This window comes from Hyperolius riggenbachi, chromosome 1, assembly GCF_040937935.1.
Source record: "Hyperolius riggenbachi isolate aHypRig1 chromosome 1, aHypRig1.pri, whole genome shotgun sequence".
NCBI lineage: Eukaryota > Metazoa > Chordata > Amphibia > Anura > Hyperoliidae > Hyperolius > Hyperolius riggenbachi.
In genome coordinates, this window is record NC_090646.1 from 307,227,297 (window position 1) to 307,249,586 (window position 22,290).

At 44.4% G+C, this 22,290-nt stretch overlaps 1 protein-coding gene across 4 annotated transcripts in view; it reads right to left on the reverse strand.

Moving 5' to 3' along the window:
* SH3GL1 (SH3 domain containing GRB2 like 1, endophilin A2) overlaps window positions 1-22,290 on the reverse strand; it is a 594,767-nt gene that overhangs the window by 514,274 nt on the left and 58,203 nt on the right. For all 4 annotated transcript variants that reach the window (XM_068233807.1, XM_068233809.1, XM_068233806.1 and 1 more), the window contains exon 3: window positions 18,956-19,024. In XM_068233807.1, coding sequence (XP_068089908.1) covers window positions 18,956-19,024 — 69 coding nt within the window. The remainder of the gene's footprint in view (window positions 1-18,955; window positions 19,025-22,290) is intronic.

Consider the following 22,290-nt stretch of genomic DNA (forward strand, 5'->3'; position numbering starts at 1 on the left):
TACCTCTGGGATACCGAATTTGTTTATCACCATCTGAAAAACCTCCGGATGATGTTCCCACTCTGACTGATTCACCTGATGACGACTTAAAAAATCTGCCTCTACATTGAGAGTCCCCTTTATGTGGATCGCCGACAAAGATAGAACCTGAGGTTCTATCCAGTCCAGAGTCTCTGAGCATAGGCGCCTGAGCTCGATTGATCTCGTGCCTCCTTGTTTTGCCAGATAAGCCACCGTCGTGATATTGTCGGAAAATACTAACACGTGCTTTCCTTCTATCAGGGATTGAAAAGATAGAAGTGCTTTCTGCACTGCCAGTAACTCTCTGAAGTTGGACGATTTCTTTGCAATTTGCTGCGTCCAATGCCCCTGAGCATGATGGCCCAACATCGTTGCGCCCCATCCCCAAGAGCTTGCATCTGTAAAGATCTTTATTGGTTCCTCCTGTCTCCAAAGACGTCCTTTGGTTAGATTCTGAGAGTCCAACCACCAGACCAGACTGGACTTCACTACCTCTGGGATAGCTATCTGTGAGTCTAGGGAAAGTTTGGACCTGTCCCAATTTGCCAAAAGCAGAGACTGGAGACCTCTGCCGTGGTGTTGGGCCCAGGTGACCGCTGGAATGGATGCTGAGAACAATCCTAGAACTCGCATGATCTGGCGAAGAGAACTCTTTTGCTGTCTGCATAGCAGATCTACTTCCCCCTGGATCTTCGCAATCTTTTCGGGTGGTAAGTAGATCCTCCTTTCTATCGAATTTATCCTGTATCCTAAAAACACAATCTCCTGTGCTGGATTCAGGGCTGATTTCTTGTAATTTACTAACCATCCCACTTGGGATAGGAGGGAAATCACTGTATCTCTGTGAGCTCTGGCCAGAGCCTCTGTTTCTGCAAACAGGAGGAGATCGTCCAGGTATGGGACAATCGCTATTCCCTGTATCCTGAAAATCTTCATAACCTCTGCTAATATTTTTGTAAATATTCGGGGTGCCGAGGCTATCCCAAAGGGAAGGGCCTGAAATTGGAAATGTCGAATCTGGTCCTGAGACCTGATTGCGCACCTCAAAAACCTCTGATGGCTGGAATAAATGGGAATGTGCAGATATGCGTCGGAAAGATCAATTGACACAAAATATTCCATGCCCTGTAATAGGGCCCTCACTGAATAAATGCTTTCCATCCTGAACTTCTTGTATGTCAGGAATGGGTTGAGAGATTTCAGATTCAGGATGAACCTGAATTCCCCATTTGCCTTCTTTACTAGAAAGACATGGGAGTAGTAACCCTGGAATAATCTCTCCTGGGGTACTGGAATTATAACTTTCTTCTCTAAAAGTTTCAAAATTTCCATCTCCAAACCCCTGGCCTTTTCTGGGTCCTTTGGAGTTGGATTCACAAATTTTCTTTGTGGAGGGGGGCTTGAAAACTGAAGACGATAACCCGTCTTGATTATCTGAAAAACAAAAGGATCGGGATTTAACTTTTCCCATTCGACTTGAAAATAAATTAGCCTCCCTCCAACTGGTAAATCGTCATTTACTTGGCTTGGGGGGCTCCGTCTTTCCGAGAGTGAACCCCCCTTTTCCTTTCCCTTTGGGAAAGGACCACTTCCTCTGCACATTCCTATTTTTTGGAAGGTTAGAGTCCTGTTTCTTGGGAACAAACGGTCTCTTTCCCTTGAAACTCTTCTTTTTGTTAGGAAACTGCTTCCCTTTTTCTGCTGAACGGGATAATACTTCTTCCAGACCAGATCCAAACAAGAGACTACCCTCAAATGGAATAGAACATAATCTGTTCTTTGAGGTCTGGTCCCCTTCCCAGGTCTTCAGCCACACTGCTCTCCTAGCCGAGTTAACGAGAGCCGTAGTGCGAGCTGATACCCGAATCAGTTCCGTAACCGCATCCGCTAAAAAAGCGACGGCTTTAACCTGCTGGGCGGTCTGGACGAGCTCAGCTCGTCCAGTACCGCCGGAGCCTGCCGCTCAGGCCCTGCTGGGCCGATTTGGCTGAAATAAAAAGCAGCACACGCAGCCGGCACTTTGCCAGCCGCGTGTGCTGCCTGATCGCCGCCGCTCTGCGGCGATCCGCCGCGAGCAGCGGCGAAAGAGGGTCCCCCCAGCCGCCTGAGCCCAGCGTAGCCGGAACAAAAAGTTCCGGCCAGCGCTAAGGGCTGGATCGGAGGCGGCTGACGTCAGGACGTCGGCTGACGTCGATGACGTCACTCCGCTCGTCGCTATGGCGACGATGTAAGCAAAACAAGGAAGGCCGCTCATTGCGGCCTTCCTTGTTTATTCTGGGCGCCGGAGGCGATCGGAAGAACGCCTCCGGAGCGCCCTCTAGTGGGCTTTCATGCAGCCAACTTTCAGTTGGCTGCATGAAATAGTTTTTTTTTTATTAAAAAAAAACCCTCCCGCAGCCTGCCTGGCGATCTTAATAGAACGCCAGGCAGGTTAAGGACGACCGACAAGGACGCCGCATAATCCTTAATCGGAGCACCCTTAGAAATCTGATCAATAAGATTATCCATCCAAATTCTAAGGTTTCGGGAAATACATGTGGCTGAAATACCTGGGATGAAACCAAAGGCAGCCGATTCCCAAGCTTTTTTAAGAAGCGCATCAATTTTCTTATCCATCACATCCTTGAGGACACCTGCGTCCTCAAAGGATAGATCCGAGTCCTTAGAATATTGGGACAGGGATGCGTCAAGTTTAGGACATTTAGTCCATCTGTCAATTTCTGACTGAGAAAAGGGATACTTTCTCTTTGCTGACTTGGGAACAAACAGCGGCCTCTCAGGATTTTGCCACTGGGAAGTAATAATATCCTGTAAAGTTTTGTGGATAGGAAAAACTCTGCCCGAGGACTGACCTAACCCAAGATACACCTGATCCTGGGGAGTAATTTCCGGAACTGATTCCTTTATCTGTTCCGTGGTATATACTGCCTTAAGTAACTCAGAAGATTCCTCGGGGGAAAACAAAAATCTAGGCGTTTTTACCCTATCATCCCCCTCTGAACCCCCCGATTGAGGCTGCTCTCCCTCCTCCTGGGATACTGACACCTCTTCCCCTTCCTCTTCTCCCTCCTCTTCCTCGTCAGCTCCAAAAAGATCAGAAAAGGAGTGATGGGAAGGAGTGCCGGAAAAGGGTCCTGGCAGAGACTCCTTAATTGGCTGCACCAAGGACTCTTTAAATTTTTCTAATGTTTCCTGCATATTTTTGTTAACAGTATCCATAACTTCCTTTAGGATGTTGGGAGTCTGGGAGGCCACAATAGCATCTATGCAAGCCTGACATAAATTTCTTGGAGCTTCTAAGGCTATTTTACTATTACATAAGCTACATCTTTTATATTTAGCTTGAGTGGATGTAGTAGTAGTAGTTTTAGGCTCAGATTTTGTCTGCAATAAAAACAACAAAGACAAAGTACTGAGATGCCATCCTATACATTACATTGTCAAATGTGGTAGTAGGAAAGATATCCTCCAACTGGAGGCTTACCCCACTGGACCCTGATGGCAGGACCTGCGAAGAGGATCTGGGAGCAGAACTCGCCGCTTCCGACTCACGCTGCTGCTGAGGCTGCTCTCCCCTCTGAGGCTGCGACATCTCACCGCTGTGCCGCCTGCAGGTCTGATCGGAGACGCCAGGACCACGCTGCCTCACTTCCTGGCTTTCTCCAATGTTCCTCCTCCACGCCCACGTCAGACGCCACGCGACGTCTGACCTCACTTCCGGCTTTCAATCAGCTCTCCGGATGCGCCTTGCAGAGCCGGCGTCTGATGGAGGAGGCGCGGCGTAACGGCCATACACCACGCGGAAGCCGTACACCGCTCCAAGAGGTCTGTAGTCCGCGCTGCTGCTGAGGCCGCCTCTGCTCTGCCTGCTGCCGCTAAGGACCACACAAAAAAACCTCCAGCGTACTCAAGACTCACCCTCTGGTGAGTCCAGAAAACAAAAAAACGGGAGCTTTGCTTCTAAGGTGTTTCCGTGGCGGAAACACAGATGAACTGAGGATGGAGGGTGGGCGGGGGCTTTTAATCTTCTTGGATTCGTGTTTCCACAGATCCGGGGCGGGACCGGATCTCAGGTTGTCCCGGATGACAATTAGAGAAAATAACTTAACTGGTTTATCACACCTGAGTTCAATTTCTGTAGTCACCCCAGGCCTGATTACTGCCACACCTGTTTCAATCAAGAAATCACTTAAATAGGAGCTGACAGAGAAGTAGACCAAAAACACCTCAAAAGCTAGACATTATGCAACGATCCAAAGAAATTCAGGATCAAATGAGAACAAAAGTAATTGAGATCTATCAGTCTGGTAAAGGTTATAAAGCCATTTCTAAAGCTTTGGGACTCCAGCAAACCACAGTGAGAGCCATTATCCACAAATGTAAAAAACATGGAACAGCGATGAACCTTCCCAGGAGTGGCCGGCCGACCAAAACTACCCCAAGAGCGCAGAGAAAACTCATCCGAGAGGCCACAAAAGACCCCAGGACAACAGCTAAAGAACTGCAGGCCTCACTTGCCTCAATTAAGGTCAGTGTTCATGACGCCACCATAAGAAAGACTGGGCAAAAAACGAACATTAAGGCTCGTCTCAATTTTGCTAAAAAACATCTCAATGATTGCCAAGACTTTTGGGAACATACCTTGTGGACCGACGAGAAAAGTTGAACTTTTTGGAAGGTGCGTGTCCAGTTACATCTGGCGTAGAAGTAACACAGCATTTCAGCAAAAGAACATTATACCAACAGTAAAATATGGTGGTGGTAGTGGTAGTGTGATGGTCTGGGGTTGTTTTGCTGCTTCAGGACCTGGAAGGCTTGCTGTGATAGATGGAACCATGAATTCTACTCTCTACCAAAAAATCCTGAAGGAGAATGTCCGGCTATCTGCTCGTCAACTCAAGCTGAAGCGATCTTGGGTGCTGCAGCAGTACAATGACCCAAAACACACCAGCAAATCCACCTCTGAATGGCTGAAGAAAAAACAAAAAGAAGACTTTGGAGTGGCCTAGTCAAAGTCCTGACCTGAATCCTATTGAGATGTGGCATGACCTTAAAAAGGCGGTTCATGCTAGAAAACCCTCAAATAAAGCTAGATTACAACAATTCTGCAAAGATGAGTAGGCCAAAATTCCTCCAGAGTGCTGAAAAAGACTCGTTGCAAGTTATCGCAAACGCTTGATTGCAGTTATTGCTGCTAAGGGTGGCCCAACCAGTAATTAGGTTCAGGGGGCAATTTCTTTTTCACACAGGACCATGTAGGTTATGAGTTTTTTGCTGTCCCTGGCACACCTGGCCTGACGCACCGGCGAGCGGCATAGAGCACTCATTTCCTGGAACAGGAAACGTCAACTGGAGTTGAAGGTGTCAGCTTAAAATTTATAGAGTACTCTATGCGGACGTTTCCTGTTCCTGAGAGGAGCCTATGTCATCTCAGGGTGGACCTGTCCTGGAGGATATTGGAAAAAAGGGCATTTCCTGTGACATATTTCCTGTTCTGGTCTACGTGCATCCAGAGTAACCTAGCACGTGGGTACGGATCAGTTCATTTGGGTGCTCTGCTCTCAGAGCCGAAAGTGGGCGCCATCATAGCAGCAATGCTATGATGCGCACCTCGCGTATCGGTAATTCGGGGGTCTGGCGGCCGCCAGACCCCAAAGTACATCTCCCTCCGAGTTGCAACAACTCGGAGGGGAAATAGTATTTAACGCCGCCTCAGAGTTTAGTGGCAGTGGGGAGAGCCGTCATTCAGCTCTCCCCGTGCTGAACTGAGCGGCGCCGAGATAATATGTACCCCGTGGGTGTACATGCTGCCATGGAGGATGAAGAAGGAAAGAAGGCAGATAATCAGATGCCATTCTCCGCCTGCACAGGCTCTGAAAACGATCCAAAAATGGTATGCCAGCTGCTGCAGGTCCTTGTATCCCTGTGAAGGAGAAGAGGAGGATACTGTCACACAAACGGGACCCTTGCCCCCAGAGGAACAGCAGTCAGACATAGAAATTGTGGTGATGCACCCTGCCACTCCAAAGAGGACAGCCTTTTGCCTGATAAGCAAGTTTCAGCAAACAACCACCCCCCTCCCGAGAAAAAAATATAAAATAAAAAATAAAAAAAAGTTCTCCCAACACCACAAGGCAGCAATTGGCAACGGGCAGATGTGATGCAGTTTGAACAGCAGGTGATCTTTGATAAGTGCGACTACATGTCTATGTGGTCGTACGTCAAGCATCCATACATACACGAACTTAATTATAAAGAAAGCGCAAAAGAAAAACGTATGTCACTTTGGAGTCCTCAAGGCAAAAGGAGCACTACAGAGGAGATGGTTTGACATAAAAAGAGATGAGAAATGGCTGCTTCAAGAAGCAGATAAGAAAAGGTAAGTGCACATGTATATACATTTTCCATTGCTGCCTTTGCTTCATTATTGTGCATCAATCAAAACATTATTTTTCTCTGCTCTCTTCTCACAAATAGGTCACAAGACTGACCAGCCACACAGTACCTTACCATCAGCTCCACAGAGCACTTGGATCAAGAACAAGCAGGTAAGCACAGCCATGCATGGATCACACCCATAGCTGTCAACACTGCACTCCCTCTGGAAACAGACTACCTCCCCCTTGCCCTGTGCCACATGCCCCCCCCCTATACCCCCACTCCCAAAAGGCACCTTTGTCTTCCTGCTTTTGTGCGCTCTCCTCACGCCAGATGTGACTAGGCCTCACCCACTCTACGCTAAAAAACACCTCACTGATTCTCAGTATGCATTCCATCCACTTGTGGTGATGTGTTGTCCTGGAGCCAATAACGAGTCGGATGAACCACTGAGGCCATGGTCATCCGCAAACAAAGGCACCATACAGGAACAACCAAGGCTTCTTGTACAGAAAGTCGTCGAGTTAAGGTGTACCTCACCTCACCCCCCTTTCCGCCCAAGAAGAAATGCAACACCACACACACACACAGAAGGTAGGAAGAAGGGAAAAAACAAAAAAAAGTTTTATTCACCTGGGGCTTCTACCAGCCCCCTGCAGCAGTCCTGTGCCTTCGCAGCCACTCACTAATCCTCTGGTCCCCCACTGCCAGCTAGTTTCGTTTTTGCCGACAGGCCCGTCAGGACTGGCCACGCGTAGCTTTTTCCGCATTCCCGACTAATTAGCGTTATTGCGGGCCGCAACGCGTACGAAAATACGCCACATATCTATGCGTGCGTAATGCGGCAACGCGTATTTTTGTACGCGTTGCGGCCCGCAATAGCGCTTATTACAGTCGGGAATGCGGAAAAAGCTACGCGTGGCCAGTCCTGACGGGCCTGTCGGCAAAAACGAAACTAGCTGGCAGTGGGGGACCAGAGGATTAGTGAGTGGCTGCGAGGGCACAGGACTGCTGCAGGGGGCTGGTAGAAGCCCCAGGTGAGTAAAACTTTTTTTTCTGGCTTAAGTGTCTCTTTAAGGACTGCAGTCATAAAACCCCTTAAGGCCCAGAGCCTTTTTTCCATTCAGACCACTGCAGCTTTAACGGTTTATTGCTTGGTCATACAACCTACTATCTAAAATTAATTTTCCCTCCTTTTCTTGTCACTAATACAGCTTTCTTTTGGTGCTATTTGATTGCTGCTGCGATTATTAGTTTTTATTATATTCATCAAAAAAGACATGAATTGTCAAAAAAAATGTTTTTTTTTTTAACTGTGATAAAATTTGTCAAATAAAGTAAAATTTCTGTATACATTTTTGTCCAAATTTATTGTGCTACATGTCTTTGATAAAAACAAAAAACCATTCAGTGTAGGTTTATTGGTTTGGGTAAAAGTTATAGCGTTTACAAACTATGATGCAAAAAGACCACTTTACTTACGGTAAAGTCTTTTCCATTAGTCAAGAGGATAGCACCCCTGGATGAGACTTGTTTCCCTTCCCACTGTGGACAGGAAACTGTTAAAAGAAGAATTTGCATAAGCAATAGGCAGCCACATATAAGATCCTACACCTGCCACAGTAACTCAGTTAATACAAAGATGACACGGACATTTAATGATGCTTACACAAATTTATTTCTCTTTCCTACCCAAATAAGGGCGGGTTGCAGGGGTGCTGTCCTCATGACTACTGGAAAAGACTTTACCATAAGTAAAGTGGTCTTTCCCAGAACGTCATTTCGGACAGCACCCCTGGATGAGACGATATACAAGAGTTAAAATCTTAGGGTGGGACCACAGCTTGCAAAAAAAAAAAAAAAAAAAAAATTTCCTTCTGAAGGATAAACCTGCAGAGGCAGATACATTAAGGCGATAGTGCTTTACAAACGTATTGTGACTAACTTTTCTCTGTCTAAGTGTAGCCAGAACCCCAGACATTACCTTCAGAAACAACCCTGGAGCTGAGGATAATCCGAAGGGCAAAGCATTAAACTGATACATTCTTACCTCTTCCTCCATCTGGATGGCAAACCTTAAGTATTATTGAGAAGACAGATGTATCGGTAATTGAAGATACGCATCTTTTCAGTCTAGAAAGGCTAGGAAATCGTCCTTCTGTAAGAAATGAATAATAAATCAAATCCATCCTGAATTTTCTGTATTTTACCTTCTGGTTTAGACTCTTTAAATTTAGAATGAACCGATAATTTCCCTGTAGCTTCTTTACTAGAAAAACACAGGGCAATGGAATCCCTATCCTCTGACATTTATTTATTTTTTTAAAACAGGGAAAGGACTTCCGATTGTAGGGCTGAAAACTTTATTTGGTCCTGCAAGCGGGGAGTAATGCAAAAGTTCTGAAAAGGAGGCTGGCTGAACTCTACTCTGTATCCCTCCAAAAAACCACTGTAAGGGCTCTTTCCCACTAAGACGTTGCGTTAGATGCGACGCTAAGGCCACATAACGTGCCCCCAACGCAACGCATGTGAGCTTTGAAGTTGGACGCTATTTAGAGCCACGTTATGAGTCTCTTGATGCGTCTGTGATGCGTACTTTTTGACGCATACTATCGGACGAAAACGGCGCATGCAGCAAAAGACTGTGGAGAGCACGTGATCGGATAAACTCCGCATCACGTGGTCCTGCCAGCCAATGAGCAGCCGCTCCAGGAAGTTAACACTGCAGTGCATATTAGTCATGTGGCTGGCCACAACAGCGGACTCTCCCCTCCTCTCCTGTAAGAAAAAACAAAAACACACATTATTGAGCATATGCAAACAGTCTATATGCGGCTAAAACTGTATTACGCACAGCATGATGTACTTTCTTTAAACGTCCAGCGTTACACTAACAACGTGGACCCTGTGAACAGCCCATTGATTTTTCATTACTGTGAGCTGGGCTGCGTTACAAGCTGCTCTAACGTGCGCCTGTAACGTCCCACTGTGAAAGAAGCCTAAATAACCAATATTTTGTGCACTGTAGTTGCCATGTTTTGAAATTTGCAATTCTCCATCTCACTGGAATACTAGCGTCATTGCTTATCTGACTTCTTGGTAAAAGTGAAGTTGGACTTAGGCTTCTGTGACTTGCAAAGAGCCCATCTCCTGCCCTTAGAGGACTAGGGATCTGACTCCTTCTTAGAAGAGGGACGAAAGGACCGTTTACTTTGAAAAGGTCCTTTCTTAAAGGAATACTATCAATACCCAAGTGTTCTAAAATGACAATGTACAAATAATGTCTAAGTTGCTGTGTAAACATTTTCCTATCTTTCATGTTAAATATCAGAGGCAAAAGCTGTAATTTATTGAGGGTAGGATTAGCTATATTGGGACAAATCAATTGCAGAAGGGGTGTCGGCTTCAATGCACAGCCAGAGTTGCATATCGGACTACAAAAAGCAAATATCAAACAAACTCTGAAAGCAAAAAAACAGTATGAAAAGCTGTGACAATTAGTTACATTTCCTCTGCTCTCTACAGACACTTCAGTCCGAAACACAGGACACAGAAGCTGCAGCTGTTCTCTCTGTCACACACAGAGCTACACATAGTTAACTGATCAAGTGGGAGGGGAATTTCCCATCTCCTCATGGCTCAGAGTCAGTTTTGTCAGTAAAGTTTGAAAATATTCTGATAACAGTAAACTAAGAGGTTGCTACTAAAATGTATATGTATGTGAATCGAGGCTTTTTTTTTTTTTTTTTAATGTGTGTGTCTGCCGTTCTGTCTAGAGGGTCGTCTAACTGACTCAAACAGCAGACCCCCTTCACAAGGTACACCACATAACTTGATTTTGAAGAATTGTCATCATTCCAAGTTTTTACCCATACACCTCTTCTGGCTGAATTAACTAATGCCGTAGTTCTGGCCGTAAGTTTAACCGTATCATCTGAAGCGTCCACTAGATAATTGGAAGCATTCCAAACTTTAGGGAAATCATTCAAAATTTCCCAGAAATCCTCAAAAAAGTAGGTCAGTTTTGTCTGATACCCTTGAAAAATATGGATCTAATTTAGGCGGGGTTCCCCAAAATCCTGATATTCAGGAGAAAGATAACATTTAGATAATGATCTAGGCCAAAAAGCCCTTTTCCTAGATTATCCCACTCCTTAATCCTAATCTTAAGAGTAGCATGGACTGGAATAAGCCGAGAATGAGGATCCGCCAAACTCTCATACATTTGATCCAAAGGTGTCAAAGATTTCTGCTCCGACTTAATACCCATGGTCTCATGCATAGTCATTAGTAAGTCTTTCATTAATTCAGGAAAAGAACATTTCGGTTAGGGTTTTTTTCCACTATGAAATGCGATCGCAACCACATTTGCGATCCCAATCGCACTTCAATTTCCACTATGTGATTGCGCTACTATACTTATAGTGCAGCTCAATCGCATACAACGCAGGAGGAGGACGATTGTGCTTTGTCCAAATCGCATCGCAATCAGATTGCACTAATGGAAATTGCTGCTGCAGTTTACATTAGTTTAACATACCTCGCGATCAGAATCAAATCGTAACTCGCAGGGTAGTGAAAAAAAGCCCTTATAATCTTCCTCCTAGTTTGATACATTTTCTCTGTGCAGAGAGAGTTACTATAAAGGAGGCAGCCCCAGCATTCCTTTACATGTGCATTTTTGTTTAAATTGCCTCTCCTTGCCCTGAATCTGTCTAGTTCTTCTAAACAATCTATTTAATTGCTGCAGTTTAGAAGAACTTCAGGAATGTTACACATGCAGGCTTTCTGATGTGAAATCTGAAAACAGGTACCCAAGGGGTTAAAAACACAGCCTGGGTATTCTAGGATGCAGTTTGTTCTGCTCTCACTGCAGCTGCCTGGGAGGTCTGTCTCCATTAGCTTGCCTGTTATTGCTGGCTTATCGCCTTATCTAAACAGCCAGGGTTTCTCTGCTCACATTCGCCTGCTCTAATTTTGATGAATTAACCTTCAGTGACATGTGTTGTGATAATCTCTGCACAAGGCGGTAATTTCCCGCACCTGCTCAGAAATTATAGATTTTCATGCGGACACAGGTTTTATGAATGCACACTTTGCTAAATGGTGGGTAAAGTCAGCTGTTTTGAGCATTACCGCATGTGGGAATGCTCCATGAATAGAGGCCTATGTCTCTTGGAAGCAGGAGGCATAGTTGGAGGTGCAGACAACATAGGAGATGATGGATTAGCTATAACAGGCAGATAAGCCATAGCAGTACTAGTCCCAGGCCTATCTGAAGCAGCTGAGGCGGTAGAAGCAATAGCAGAATCTTTAATTTCCTATTGCTGTGGACCTTCTCTGTACAATACTGGCACCATTTCCATTCAGAGTTGCCAATCCATGCTGACTGGACTGAGTAGAAGATTTTTCAGACTTTTCAACCTTCTCAGTCTTATGTCTTTTGGGGTATAAAACATAATAAACGATAGCCAGCCATTAGACAAATCCCTCTATACATTACATCCAGCCAAGCAGAAGAAACATAACCACATCTACTTGCCAGAGAGGGATTTTGGGCAGATTTTGCAGGAGCTGACCCAGAGGCGTCCTCCATGATCCCAGCCACAAACCAGAGTGCATCATGGACTCTACAAACTTAGGCCACATACAGACATCAGACCATAGTCTTTGGAAAATGAAAGATCACAGACCAATCTTACCACCCTTCCTGTAGTATAAGAGCCATACTCTACACAGTCTATTCTATGGAGCTGAACTCCACATCAGAAAAAAATCATTGCAAGATGCTGCACACACAGATGCTGTACAGACACAAAAGATCACTATCTGCAAAAGATCTGTTCCTGCCAAAAATCCATTCCTGCAAATTGCAATGATAGTCTATGAGATCTGCAGATCATCATACACACATGATTTAACGGACATTCATCTGCAGATCAGATCCACCAGGGTGGATTTTCAGATCTGCAGATATGCAGATGAATGTCAGTTAAATCATGTGTGTATGATGATCTGCAGATCTCATAGACTATCATTGCAATTTGCAGGAATGGATTTTTGGCAGGAACAGATCTTTTGCAGATACTGATCTTTTGTGTCTGTACAGCATCTGTGTGTGCAGCATCTTGCAATGATTTTTTTCTGATGTGGAGTTCAGCTCCATAGAAAAGACTGTGTAGAGTATGGCTCTTATACTACAGGAAGGGTGGTAAGATTGGTCTGTGATCTTTCATTTTCCAAAGACTATGGTCTGATGTCTGTATGTGGCCTTATACCTGTGCTGCTGATTTGATGCAGCTGATCTAATTATGCATGCGGCCCCTGCCGGCTAAGCATATGCTTAATCAGCTTCTTACCTTAAGGAATCAGCTGTATGCTGATTCCTAATCACCGCCGCGGTCCCTGCCGCCCGGCTCAGACTTCAGATCACGCGGGACGCCAGCGCGTGACTACCTCCGGTTCAACCGGAAGTGAACTCTCTCCAATGCACGCACATGCGCGCATAAAGTTGCTCCAATGGAGAAGCCTCCTCCACACTGCAGGGCTCCGACTGTTCACTGAACAGCGCTGCTTGGAGCCCTGGAAAACGCTGCCTCTGCCGCCTGACATAGATGGCACTCCTGGAGACCTCTCCCATGCATCCCGTCCGGGACAGGAAACTAAACTGAGGTACTGTGGCAGGTGTAGGATCTTAAATGTGGCTGCCTATTGCTTATGCAAATTCTTCTTTTAACAGTTTCCTGTCCACAGTGGGGAGGGAGACAAGTCTCATCCAGGGGTGCTGTCCGAAATGACGTTCTGGGAAAGTGAATTTTCCCATTTTGAAGCATCTCTGACTTTTCTGAGCACCTGTCATGTTTCATGAGGTGCTAAAATTCCAGGATAGTATAAATACCCCCCAAATTACCCCATTTTGGAAAGAAGACATGCCAAAGTATTCACTAAGAGGCATGGTGAGTTCATAGAAGATTTTAATTTTCTGTCACAAGTTAGCGGAAAATGACACAGACAAAAAAAAAAAATGAAATCTGCCACGGACTCACCATGCCCCTCTCTGAATGCCTTGAAGTGTCTACTTTCCAAAATGGGGTCATTTGTAAAGTGTGCTTACTGTCCTGGCATTTTGAGGGGTGCTAAATTGTAAGCACCCCTGTAAAGCCTAAAGGTGCTCATTGGACTTTGGGCTACTTAGCGCAGTTAGGCCTCTTGCACACTGCAAGTGATTCCGATTCAGATTCAGCTTTTTAATTAGTTTTTACATCCGATTCAGATTCCGATTTGCAGTGTGCAGGGAACAAACTGCAAATCGGAATCAATCGGATGTAAAAACTGATTAAAAAGCTGAATCTGAATCGGAATCACTTGCAGTGTGCAAGAGGCCTTAGGCTGCAAAAAAGTGCCACACGTGGTATTGCCGTAAATGACAAGGATTTTTTTTTTTTTTTTTTTTTTTACACACACACACGTCCATTTACAGAGATATTTCTCCCACCCAGCATGGGTATGTGTAAAAATACACCACAAAAACACATTATACTACTTCTCCAGAGTATGGCGATGATGTGTTTTGGGATGTATTTTTACACATACCCATGCTGGGTGGGATGAATATCTCTGTAAACTTTTTTTTTTTTAAACACACACACACACACACACACACACACACAATTGTCCATTTACAGAGATATTTCTCTGTAAATGGTAAAAATACACCCCAAAACACATTATACTACTGAGTGCAGCGATACCACATGTGACACTTTTTTCAGTCTAGGTGCGCTAAGGGGCCTAACGTCCTATTCACAGGTCATTTTGAGGCATTTGCTTGCTAGCAGATTTTTTTTTTATTTTTTTCACAAAGTGCCATTTTCCACTAACTTGTGACAAAAAAAAAGTTAAAAAAAACTTCTATGAACTCACCATACTACTAACGGAATACCTTGGGATGTCTTCTTTCTAAAATGGGGTCACTTGTGGGGTTCCTATACTGCCCTGGCATTTTAGGGGCCCAAAACCGTGAGGAGTAGTGTGGAAACCAAATGCCTCAAAATACTTCTGGCAGTTTCCTGTCTGTGAACCCTGTTACATTGTGGGAAATGGCTGTTTACAGCTGTTTCCAACTGCCAAAACAGCAAGCAGCAGCTACATCACTTGCCAGCAGTAAAAACGTCACCATGTAATAAATGTCAGAATATAAATCAGGGATTTAAAAGATTTTACAATGGGCAAACCCTGACTAAATCATTTATACATAAGGATTGTAAAAATGAAGCACTTTATTACATTTTCACTGGAGTTCCTCTTTAAAGAGACACTGGCGGAAAAAAAATTATGATATTATGATTTGTATGTGTAGTACAGCTAAGAAATAAAACATTAAGATCAGATACATCAGTCTAATTGTTTCCAGTACAGGAAGAGTTGAGAAACTCCAGTTCTCTCTATGCAAACAAGCCATTAAGCTCTCCGACTAAGTTAGTCACGGAGAGGGCTGTTATCTGACTTATTATCTCAACTGTAAGTGAACTGTTTACTTTTTCTCTGCTAGAGGAGAGGTCATTACTTCACAGACTGCTCTGAAAGACTCATTTTGAATGCTGAGTGTTGTGTAATCTGCACATATTATAGAATGATGCAATGTTAGAAAAAACACTATTTACCTGAAAATAAAAGTATGAATAATTACTAGAAGATTAGCAGCAAAGAAAATATTCTCATAGTACACAACCAATTCACTGTATCATATTTTTTTCGCTTCAGTGTCTTTAAACTTCCCTCGCTCGTGTTCATTTCTGTGCAAAAAGTAGTTAAATACATTTTTGTGAAATTTTTGCCTGCAACTTACTAAAATCCATCAAGCAAGAGTCTAGTATCCATTTTTCAAATACAAAATCATGTAAAAATGTGAAATTTAAATTTCTAAAATAAACTTAATAGAACAATTTTCCTCAAATATGCATGAAGAAATAAATCTACAGATGCAGAAATAAATAACTTCCAGGTGTTTACCTAAAACATATACCTTGTGTGGTAAAACTACTGAGGACCAGTTCACACGCACACTTGAACGTTATTTACCCCCGTTTATGCAAACAGCATTTTGATCACTATTTTTTTCGACTGTCTGGATGCAGCAGGGTCTAGTCATTCCGGGGACGATTAGCACTGCACTCCTGTGTCCCCCTGCGGGGTGAAACATTATGATCGCTGGGAATCGCTGCTGAGTCAACAAATGCTTTTCTGCACGCTTGCAGAAAATCATTTGTATGAAACACTGGGCAGGTGGTTCAGACTTCTATCTGAATCAGCCCTAAAGGTCCATCCACACGCTAGTCTGAACTCAGAGTAGCGGACCATAACGACTGCTATGGAGGGGGTCATTATGGTAAAACCAGCACGTGTACATCGGCCGCACAACGACTGCACGGAGATCGGGGAGGTTTGATTTTTAGCGATGCCAGAGCACAGCATAATGGCATTGTTCTCACTGCCCCCCCACCAGAAGCTACTCAGTTACACATGCTCATAATTTTTCCACTCCCTCCTGCATGGCTGATGACACAGCGAGTTTAGTGGACTGTAGTCTTTGGCCGACAACGCATCTGTTGCAGGGGAAGGGGGAGGGGGAAAGACAAGCGTGTCAGACGGAGCGGCTTCCAGCAGGTGGGGTGGTGCCAAGAACAATGCCGTTGGGTTTTTCTCAGGCATTACCATAGGTGCAACATGCTAGATCTTAGCGATCATCGTTGGGCCACTTTACACACTCTGGTCTGCTGCCAAATTCTCAGCTATGGCAGTAGTCGTAGTCCCTCACAGCCAAGTTCAGAACAGTATGGAAAGGAGGGTCATTCTCTGTACAATATACAGTGTGGTATTAGATTCAATGTGTTTATATTGAATCTAACAGAAGTTTGAATTTTCTTCATGCTGAAATATGTGCAACTGCCAGTAAGTGGTGCACATACACCATTATAACTCTCTCCAGGCCAGTTTCCAGTGCAGAGAATTGTTACCCGAGGCTGACTCGTCCATTCAGTTCATAGCATTTTTTTTTTTATTATTTTTTTTTTTTATTAAAGTCAGCCTCATCCTTAGTTTAATCTGAGTTTTTTTTTATGTTTTTGCCAAGTGTACTTAACATTTGTTTATTGTAATAATTTTGTTGTCCTAATCTACAGAAAGGTTGCCCAAGGATGAGGACCCACAGCATAACTGCTGCAACATATAGAGAAGTTGTAAACCGACCGCATCAAAGTGGTGTTTAATAACGCAAATGACTTGGCAGATAAGCACACATGCAACACATGCTTTAGTATTAGACATTTCCTTTAGGTCACTTGTTTGATTGCACACTGCAAATGTTTTGCACCTGCGTGCATTTTCTTGTTTTGTTTAAGGCACGTGCCCCTTTTTCCCCTCCCCTTTGATATTTCAACACTGTTCTCTGATGGCTCAGTGTCCTCAGGATGTCGACAAGTCCATGCCATAAAGGTTTGGTGTTTACAGGCCCACATTCCAGTTTAAATTCTTTCTGCCCTTGGAATGGTTTGTACAACACAAGGCATGTGCCCTGTTTGGGCCATTTTCCCTGCTCTGTTGAACTACAGGGGTGACCTTGTCTGCTGAGCACAGCCATGTCAAATGGCGCAAGCCTTTGTGTTTATTTTTGCCATTTTATATATTTTTATTATGCTCTATAACTGGACCGCTGAAAGTTAACATCAGAACAAACATCTCAAGTATCATACTTTCCTAAAACCTCATTGATGCATCTCGGTCCCTCGGTGTCTCCCTAGACTGCCTCATGTCCCCTGCAGTATGGACCAAAAGGCGGGCTGTGTTGCGCTTTGCTGCGCATGGGCGTGCCCGCTGCGCCGTCGGAACCTACAAAGTGCGCCTCGGTCAGGCTACCAGCCCATACTGCGGGTGACAGGAGACACACCCGAGGAGATGGAGGAAGGACCAAGCCGCCTAAAAGGGGCTTAACGAATCTTCAGGTCACTCTGAAACCTGAGAGGCTGACAGCCATTTGTGTCGAATATAGGTTTGGGGTTTACAGGCCCGCATTCCATTTTAAAATGCTTTCTGCCCTTGGAATGATTTATACAACACAGGGCGTGTGCCCTGTTTGCGCCATTTTCCCTGTTCATGTTGAACAACGCAGGTGACATCTGCACACCCAAGTAGGCCCTGTAGTACTTTAACCAGTTCTCTTGTGGCAAATAAATAAGACTTGGTTGGATTGTTTTCATGTTGTTGCCTTGATGATAGATATGGCACAATGTTTTAGGTACTGTATTGCTGAACCTTAACAACATAGGCATGGGGAACACAAACTGGTCCAGCTTCTATCCGTAACAAATTGGTACAGCAGACTAGTGTGAAAGTGAGGCAGGCTGGTTTGGGGGGGGGGGGAGGGGGGGCAGAGGCACAAAGGGGGCCAAAGATATAAAAAGGGGGCAAACGAGCATGGAGGGGGGGCTAATGTGTGGGGGGACAACAAAGACCGTAAAGCGGACAAACCAGCACAGAGGTTGACAGAGGCACTAAGGTGGACACTGGAGGCAAAGGGGAAAGAGATGGTACAGCATTCTGACTTAAGAACGGATTCAGGTTAAGGACGAACCTACAGTCCCTATCTTATTTGTTAACCGGGGACCACCTGTACTTCAAATTCAGTAAATACATACCTTGATGTACTCCCCCATGAATTCAGACACAATAGCCTCACACGTTTCTGGAATGATTTGAACCAGTGCCTGTGGCGATTTAGCTGTGGTGAATTTTAAATCCACATAGGAACAACCTGTTGCAAAAAATGGGTTGGGATAGATAAAATTATGATCGAGAAAGATAGATTTTAATCCCGATCAATAAAACCTCACAAAAAAAAACTCATGGTGTGTACCACCAGTGGGGTTGTGGACAACCAAAATGCAGGGAGGAAACTGCAGTAAAGCGAAGTACTCACCATCTGACAGAGGAAGATGGATCCATCGACGTCCCCCTGATGAGTGGTCCACGATCCATATTCTGGCCAGCGGGTAAGCACAGTCATGCGACATTACACAAAGGGCGTGAACGGAAAGGCAAGCGATCGCAGTACTTTGTGCAGAGGGAAATTTAAGACCACAGAAACCCTCGTCGCAAAAATCAACAGGAAAATTGCGTAGTGGGTACAGGCCCTAAGATGTGGCGAAGGAAAGGAAACTTTTATGAAACTGGAAATGAAAAACAAAAAATATATGTATAAAAGAAAGGGCGTGGCCAGCATTTTTAAATTCTAAAAGAGTAAGACTGCGTAAGGCTCAATGAGGTGGTGCGTGACAACAAATAAAGATGCAGCTGAGTTACTATTTTATACAAAAAAAAAAATAAAGGGAAGGTTTGCACACAAAAAGAGGGGAAGAGATAAAATGGTCCAGTAAAAGGAACATTTATAACACCAGCAAATTCACACTTACAGTATATTGTTAACTTTGACCTAAGTTAAAATAGCTTAATATAAATACAGTAGACAGACCTAAATACATAAGCTTGTTTCTATACTTACTTTTTCCATATCCTTAAAATCATCATCTAGCTTTGTCCCTTCTGCTCCGCCAACTTTTTCACTAACAAGCTGTCAAAAGAAAAAAACAGAACAGAAAAAAAAAAACATAGGTTGTTACAACTCTGAGTGGTAATACCTCTACTACCGTATAATCTCATTATCGTAAACTCTAATGTAGTATGACTTCAGGTATAGTAAACTAAAAGCCCAGGTCCCAGCCAAGCGCCATAAGTATACGGGTGTAATGCCTGGCATAGTAAATCTGGATATAGTAGAACTGTTATGATAAACCTGTCTTTTGGCCCCTACTGTATTATATTTCCCGCTAAAAATGGAAAGTAGGCGGGCGACTGTGTCATACATCAGTCAGAGACCCATAAGCCATGGTCGAGCTGGAAGCCACTTGTAGCCTGCTAGCTACACGCTACTCTGGGCCCACAAGGGAGTATCTCAAAAGCATGGGCTTAAGACCGAAACCTTGAATCTACTCAGACCTATGCAGTGCCAGACACAGCCAGCAGTGGGCCCTGTAGAAAAAAAAAACCTGTGAGCCCCTGGCATGCAGCTCAAAGTGGGTGTGACCATGACAGATTTTCTGTTCTGAACTTTTAAAGAAATCCATTTCCATCCAATTTGATCAGAGTGATCGAATCTGCCGTAAATCGAATGGAAGCACTTTGATATACTCAATTGAACATATCTATGAACACAAACCACTATCACAGGTGTCTTAGGGGAAAAAAAAAAATTTATTGATGAAACATACGTAAAAGCCCCTTACTCCCCCTTTAGAATGAACCACAGCAGTGTCAACAATTGGCAGAGGATATCAAGGACAATAAGGGAGTCAGTTATATAAACCCTCTATGCATGTAGCCTCCAACATCCATACACACAAAATGCTAGCTAGCAAGATCACACACGGTCTCAATGACCGTTGAGTCTGTTGTGTCCAGTATAGCATGCTATAGTTTGAACTGCAGAGTTAATGGGGCAGATGTAGCGTTGTATCAAAAAAACTGACCTGCATCAATGTCTAGCAATAGCAGCAACTGTTGCCAAATTATATACCGTGCATATGTTAATGGAGCAGATATAGCATATCAAAAACAGATCTGCATCAATATCCAGCAATAGCAGCAGCTCTGTTGCCAAATAAACTAATACGTTTCTTATTGTGTATCAGTTTTTCATCGGGGGGGGGGGGGGGGGGGGCTCTGGGTGCTCAAGCATCACCCTCTTTAAATTCCCATAAAAAATGCCCCCTTGACTGTAAAAATTAAGCTCCGCCTCCATATGTGATAAGCACCACCCCTTTCCCATGGAAAGCCCTGCCCACACCTGCAGGAAGCTCCTCCCCATCTAGAACACTTTGGAGTAAAGCGGTGTCATACAGGAGCCCTAGTGTAACCATCCCCACAGCTGTGGGGGAGAAGGTAAGATAGGGTCTCTGACAGCAGTGATCTCTCCCTCCCCCAGTAGCCACAGGGACCTCTCCCACCTAGGACCCATACTGACCTCTCCCTCCCCAGTATTAGCACTGCAATGATCCTGGCTCCCCAGCACCCACACTGACCCCTCCCTCAGCACCTACATTGACTTTTCCCTCCCCCAGCAGCACCCTTACTGTCCCCAGCAGCATCCATAGTGCCCTCCTCCAGCACCCCCAATGACTTCTCCTTCCTGCAGCACCCATACGGACCTCTACTTCCAACATCCACCCCTTCCTCCATAGCTGGCACCCAGTGCTCACATGACCTCAGGTACCTGCACCCAGGCCTTACATTGCACCCAGTACTCACACCTGCACACAGCCTCCACATGACCCCCACTATCTGCACAAAGTACCCACTTAACCAGTACCCGCACCCACAGTATCTGCATTCAAAACCTATGTGACACCCAAAGCCCAACCATAGCCAGCACAGGCATGGTGCCAAGTATGCGCACCCATGTCACACCTAGTACCTGCACCCATATGACATCCAGTACTGGCGCCCAGATATCACATGGCACCAAGTACTTGCAATCAAAACCCGCATGACACTCGATACCGACCCATAGCCAAAACCCACATGGCACCCAGCATCTGCATTCATCACCCACATGACAACTAATACCCCCTACCCAGAAACGAGGAAGGGGGTGTGCGGGGAAGGGGGGGTGTTGCGAGGCCCTTTTAAAATTCAAGCACCTCCACTTAAGGACTCTCTGCCACAGAGAACACAACTGGAAAGCAGTAATGGCAGTAAAAGCGACTGACGGGTATGAAACGGAACGGATCAGAAAACCAGATGAAAAACTGATGCACAATAAGAAACTCCGTTTAAACAGAAAACAGATCAGTTTTTCATCCGGTACAATGTAAACTGGGCCTAGTTTACTTTCGAGCAGCGAGTTACCACCTGCTGGAACATAGTTCCTTTTGTTTCTCCCATAGCTAAAGTGGAAATAAAACTCAGAAATTGTTTTGTTCTAAAAGATTACCGAATACACTTTTCCCGCAGAAACCAGGAAAAAGTGATTGACTCGCGTATTAGGCAAATTTATAAAAGGTAGCTACAGCATGATAAACTTTATGGAAAAAAACAAAATCACAATTCATGGGGGGAAAAAAAAAAAAAAAAAAGTTTTAAATTAGCTTCACTTTGCAGAGGATGTAAAAAAATATAAGTTTACTCTTACTGGTAAGAGGAGTTCCACAAAATCATCCACAACAGAGACCATGAGAAACTGCCACTCATATTCAAGGGACAGGAAGCACAAACAATTTAAAAATGATACTCCCACTACCACCCATACTCCTTACATATTACTTGGAGTATAGAAGTGTACTTACCATACCATGGCGGGTTTAAGGCCTGTTGTGGAGAATTTCATGGAACTCATCTTACTGTTAAGAGTAAGCTTATATTTCCACTCATCCTCCACGACAGAGACCATAAGATTTCCAACTCGCCTCTCAGGGCAGGACAACTGCTGAGAGCACTTTGCCTTTCGAAAGCAAAATCTTTTACATTATGATCTCACCAGGAATGTTTGTTTAATAAACAGGTTATAGTTAGACCAAGTGGCCGCATTACATATTTTAGTAACGGACACAGAAGCCCTCTCAGCCCAAGAGGAGGAGACTGCCCTAAAGGAATGCGCTTTGATTCCTGATAGCGTAGGCATATTTGATAATTCATATGCTTTAGTGATGCATAACGTTAACCAATTGCTAAGAGTACTCTTGGAGGCTTTGTATCCTTTCCTAGCCCCCTGAAATTAGATGAAAAGATTGTCTTCCAGTCTCCAATCATTTGTCTTTTCTAAATAAAGCAATACCATGTTTC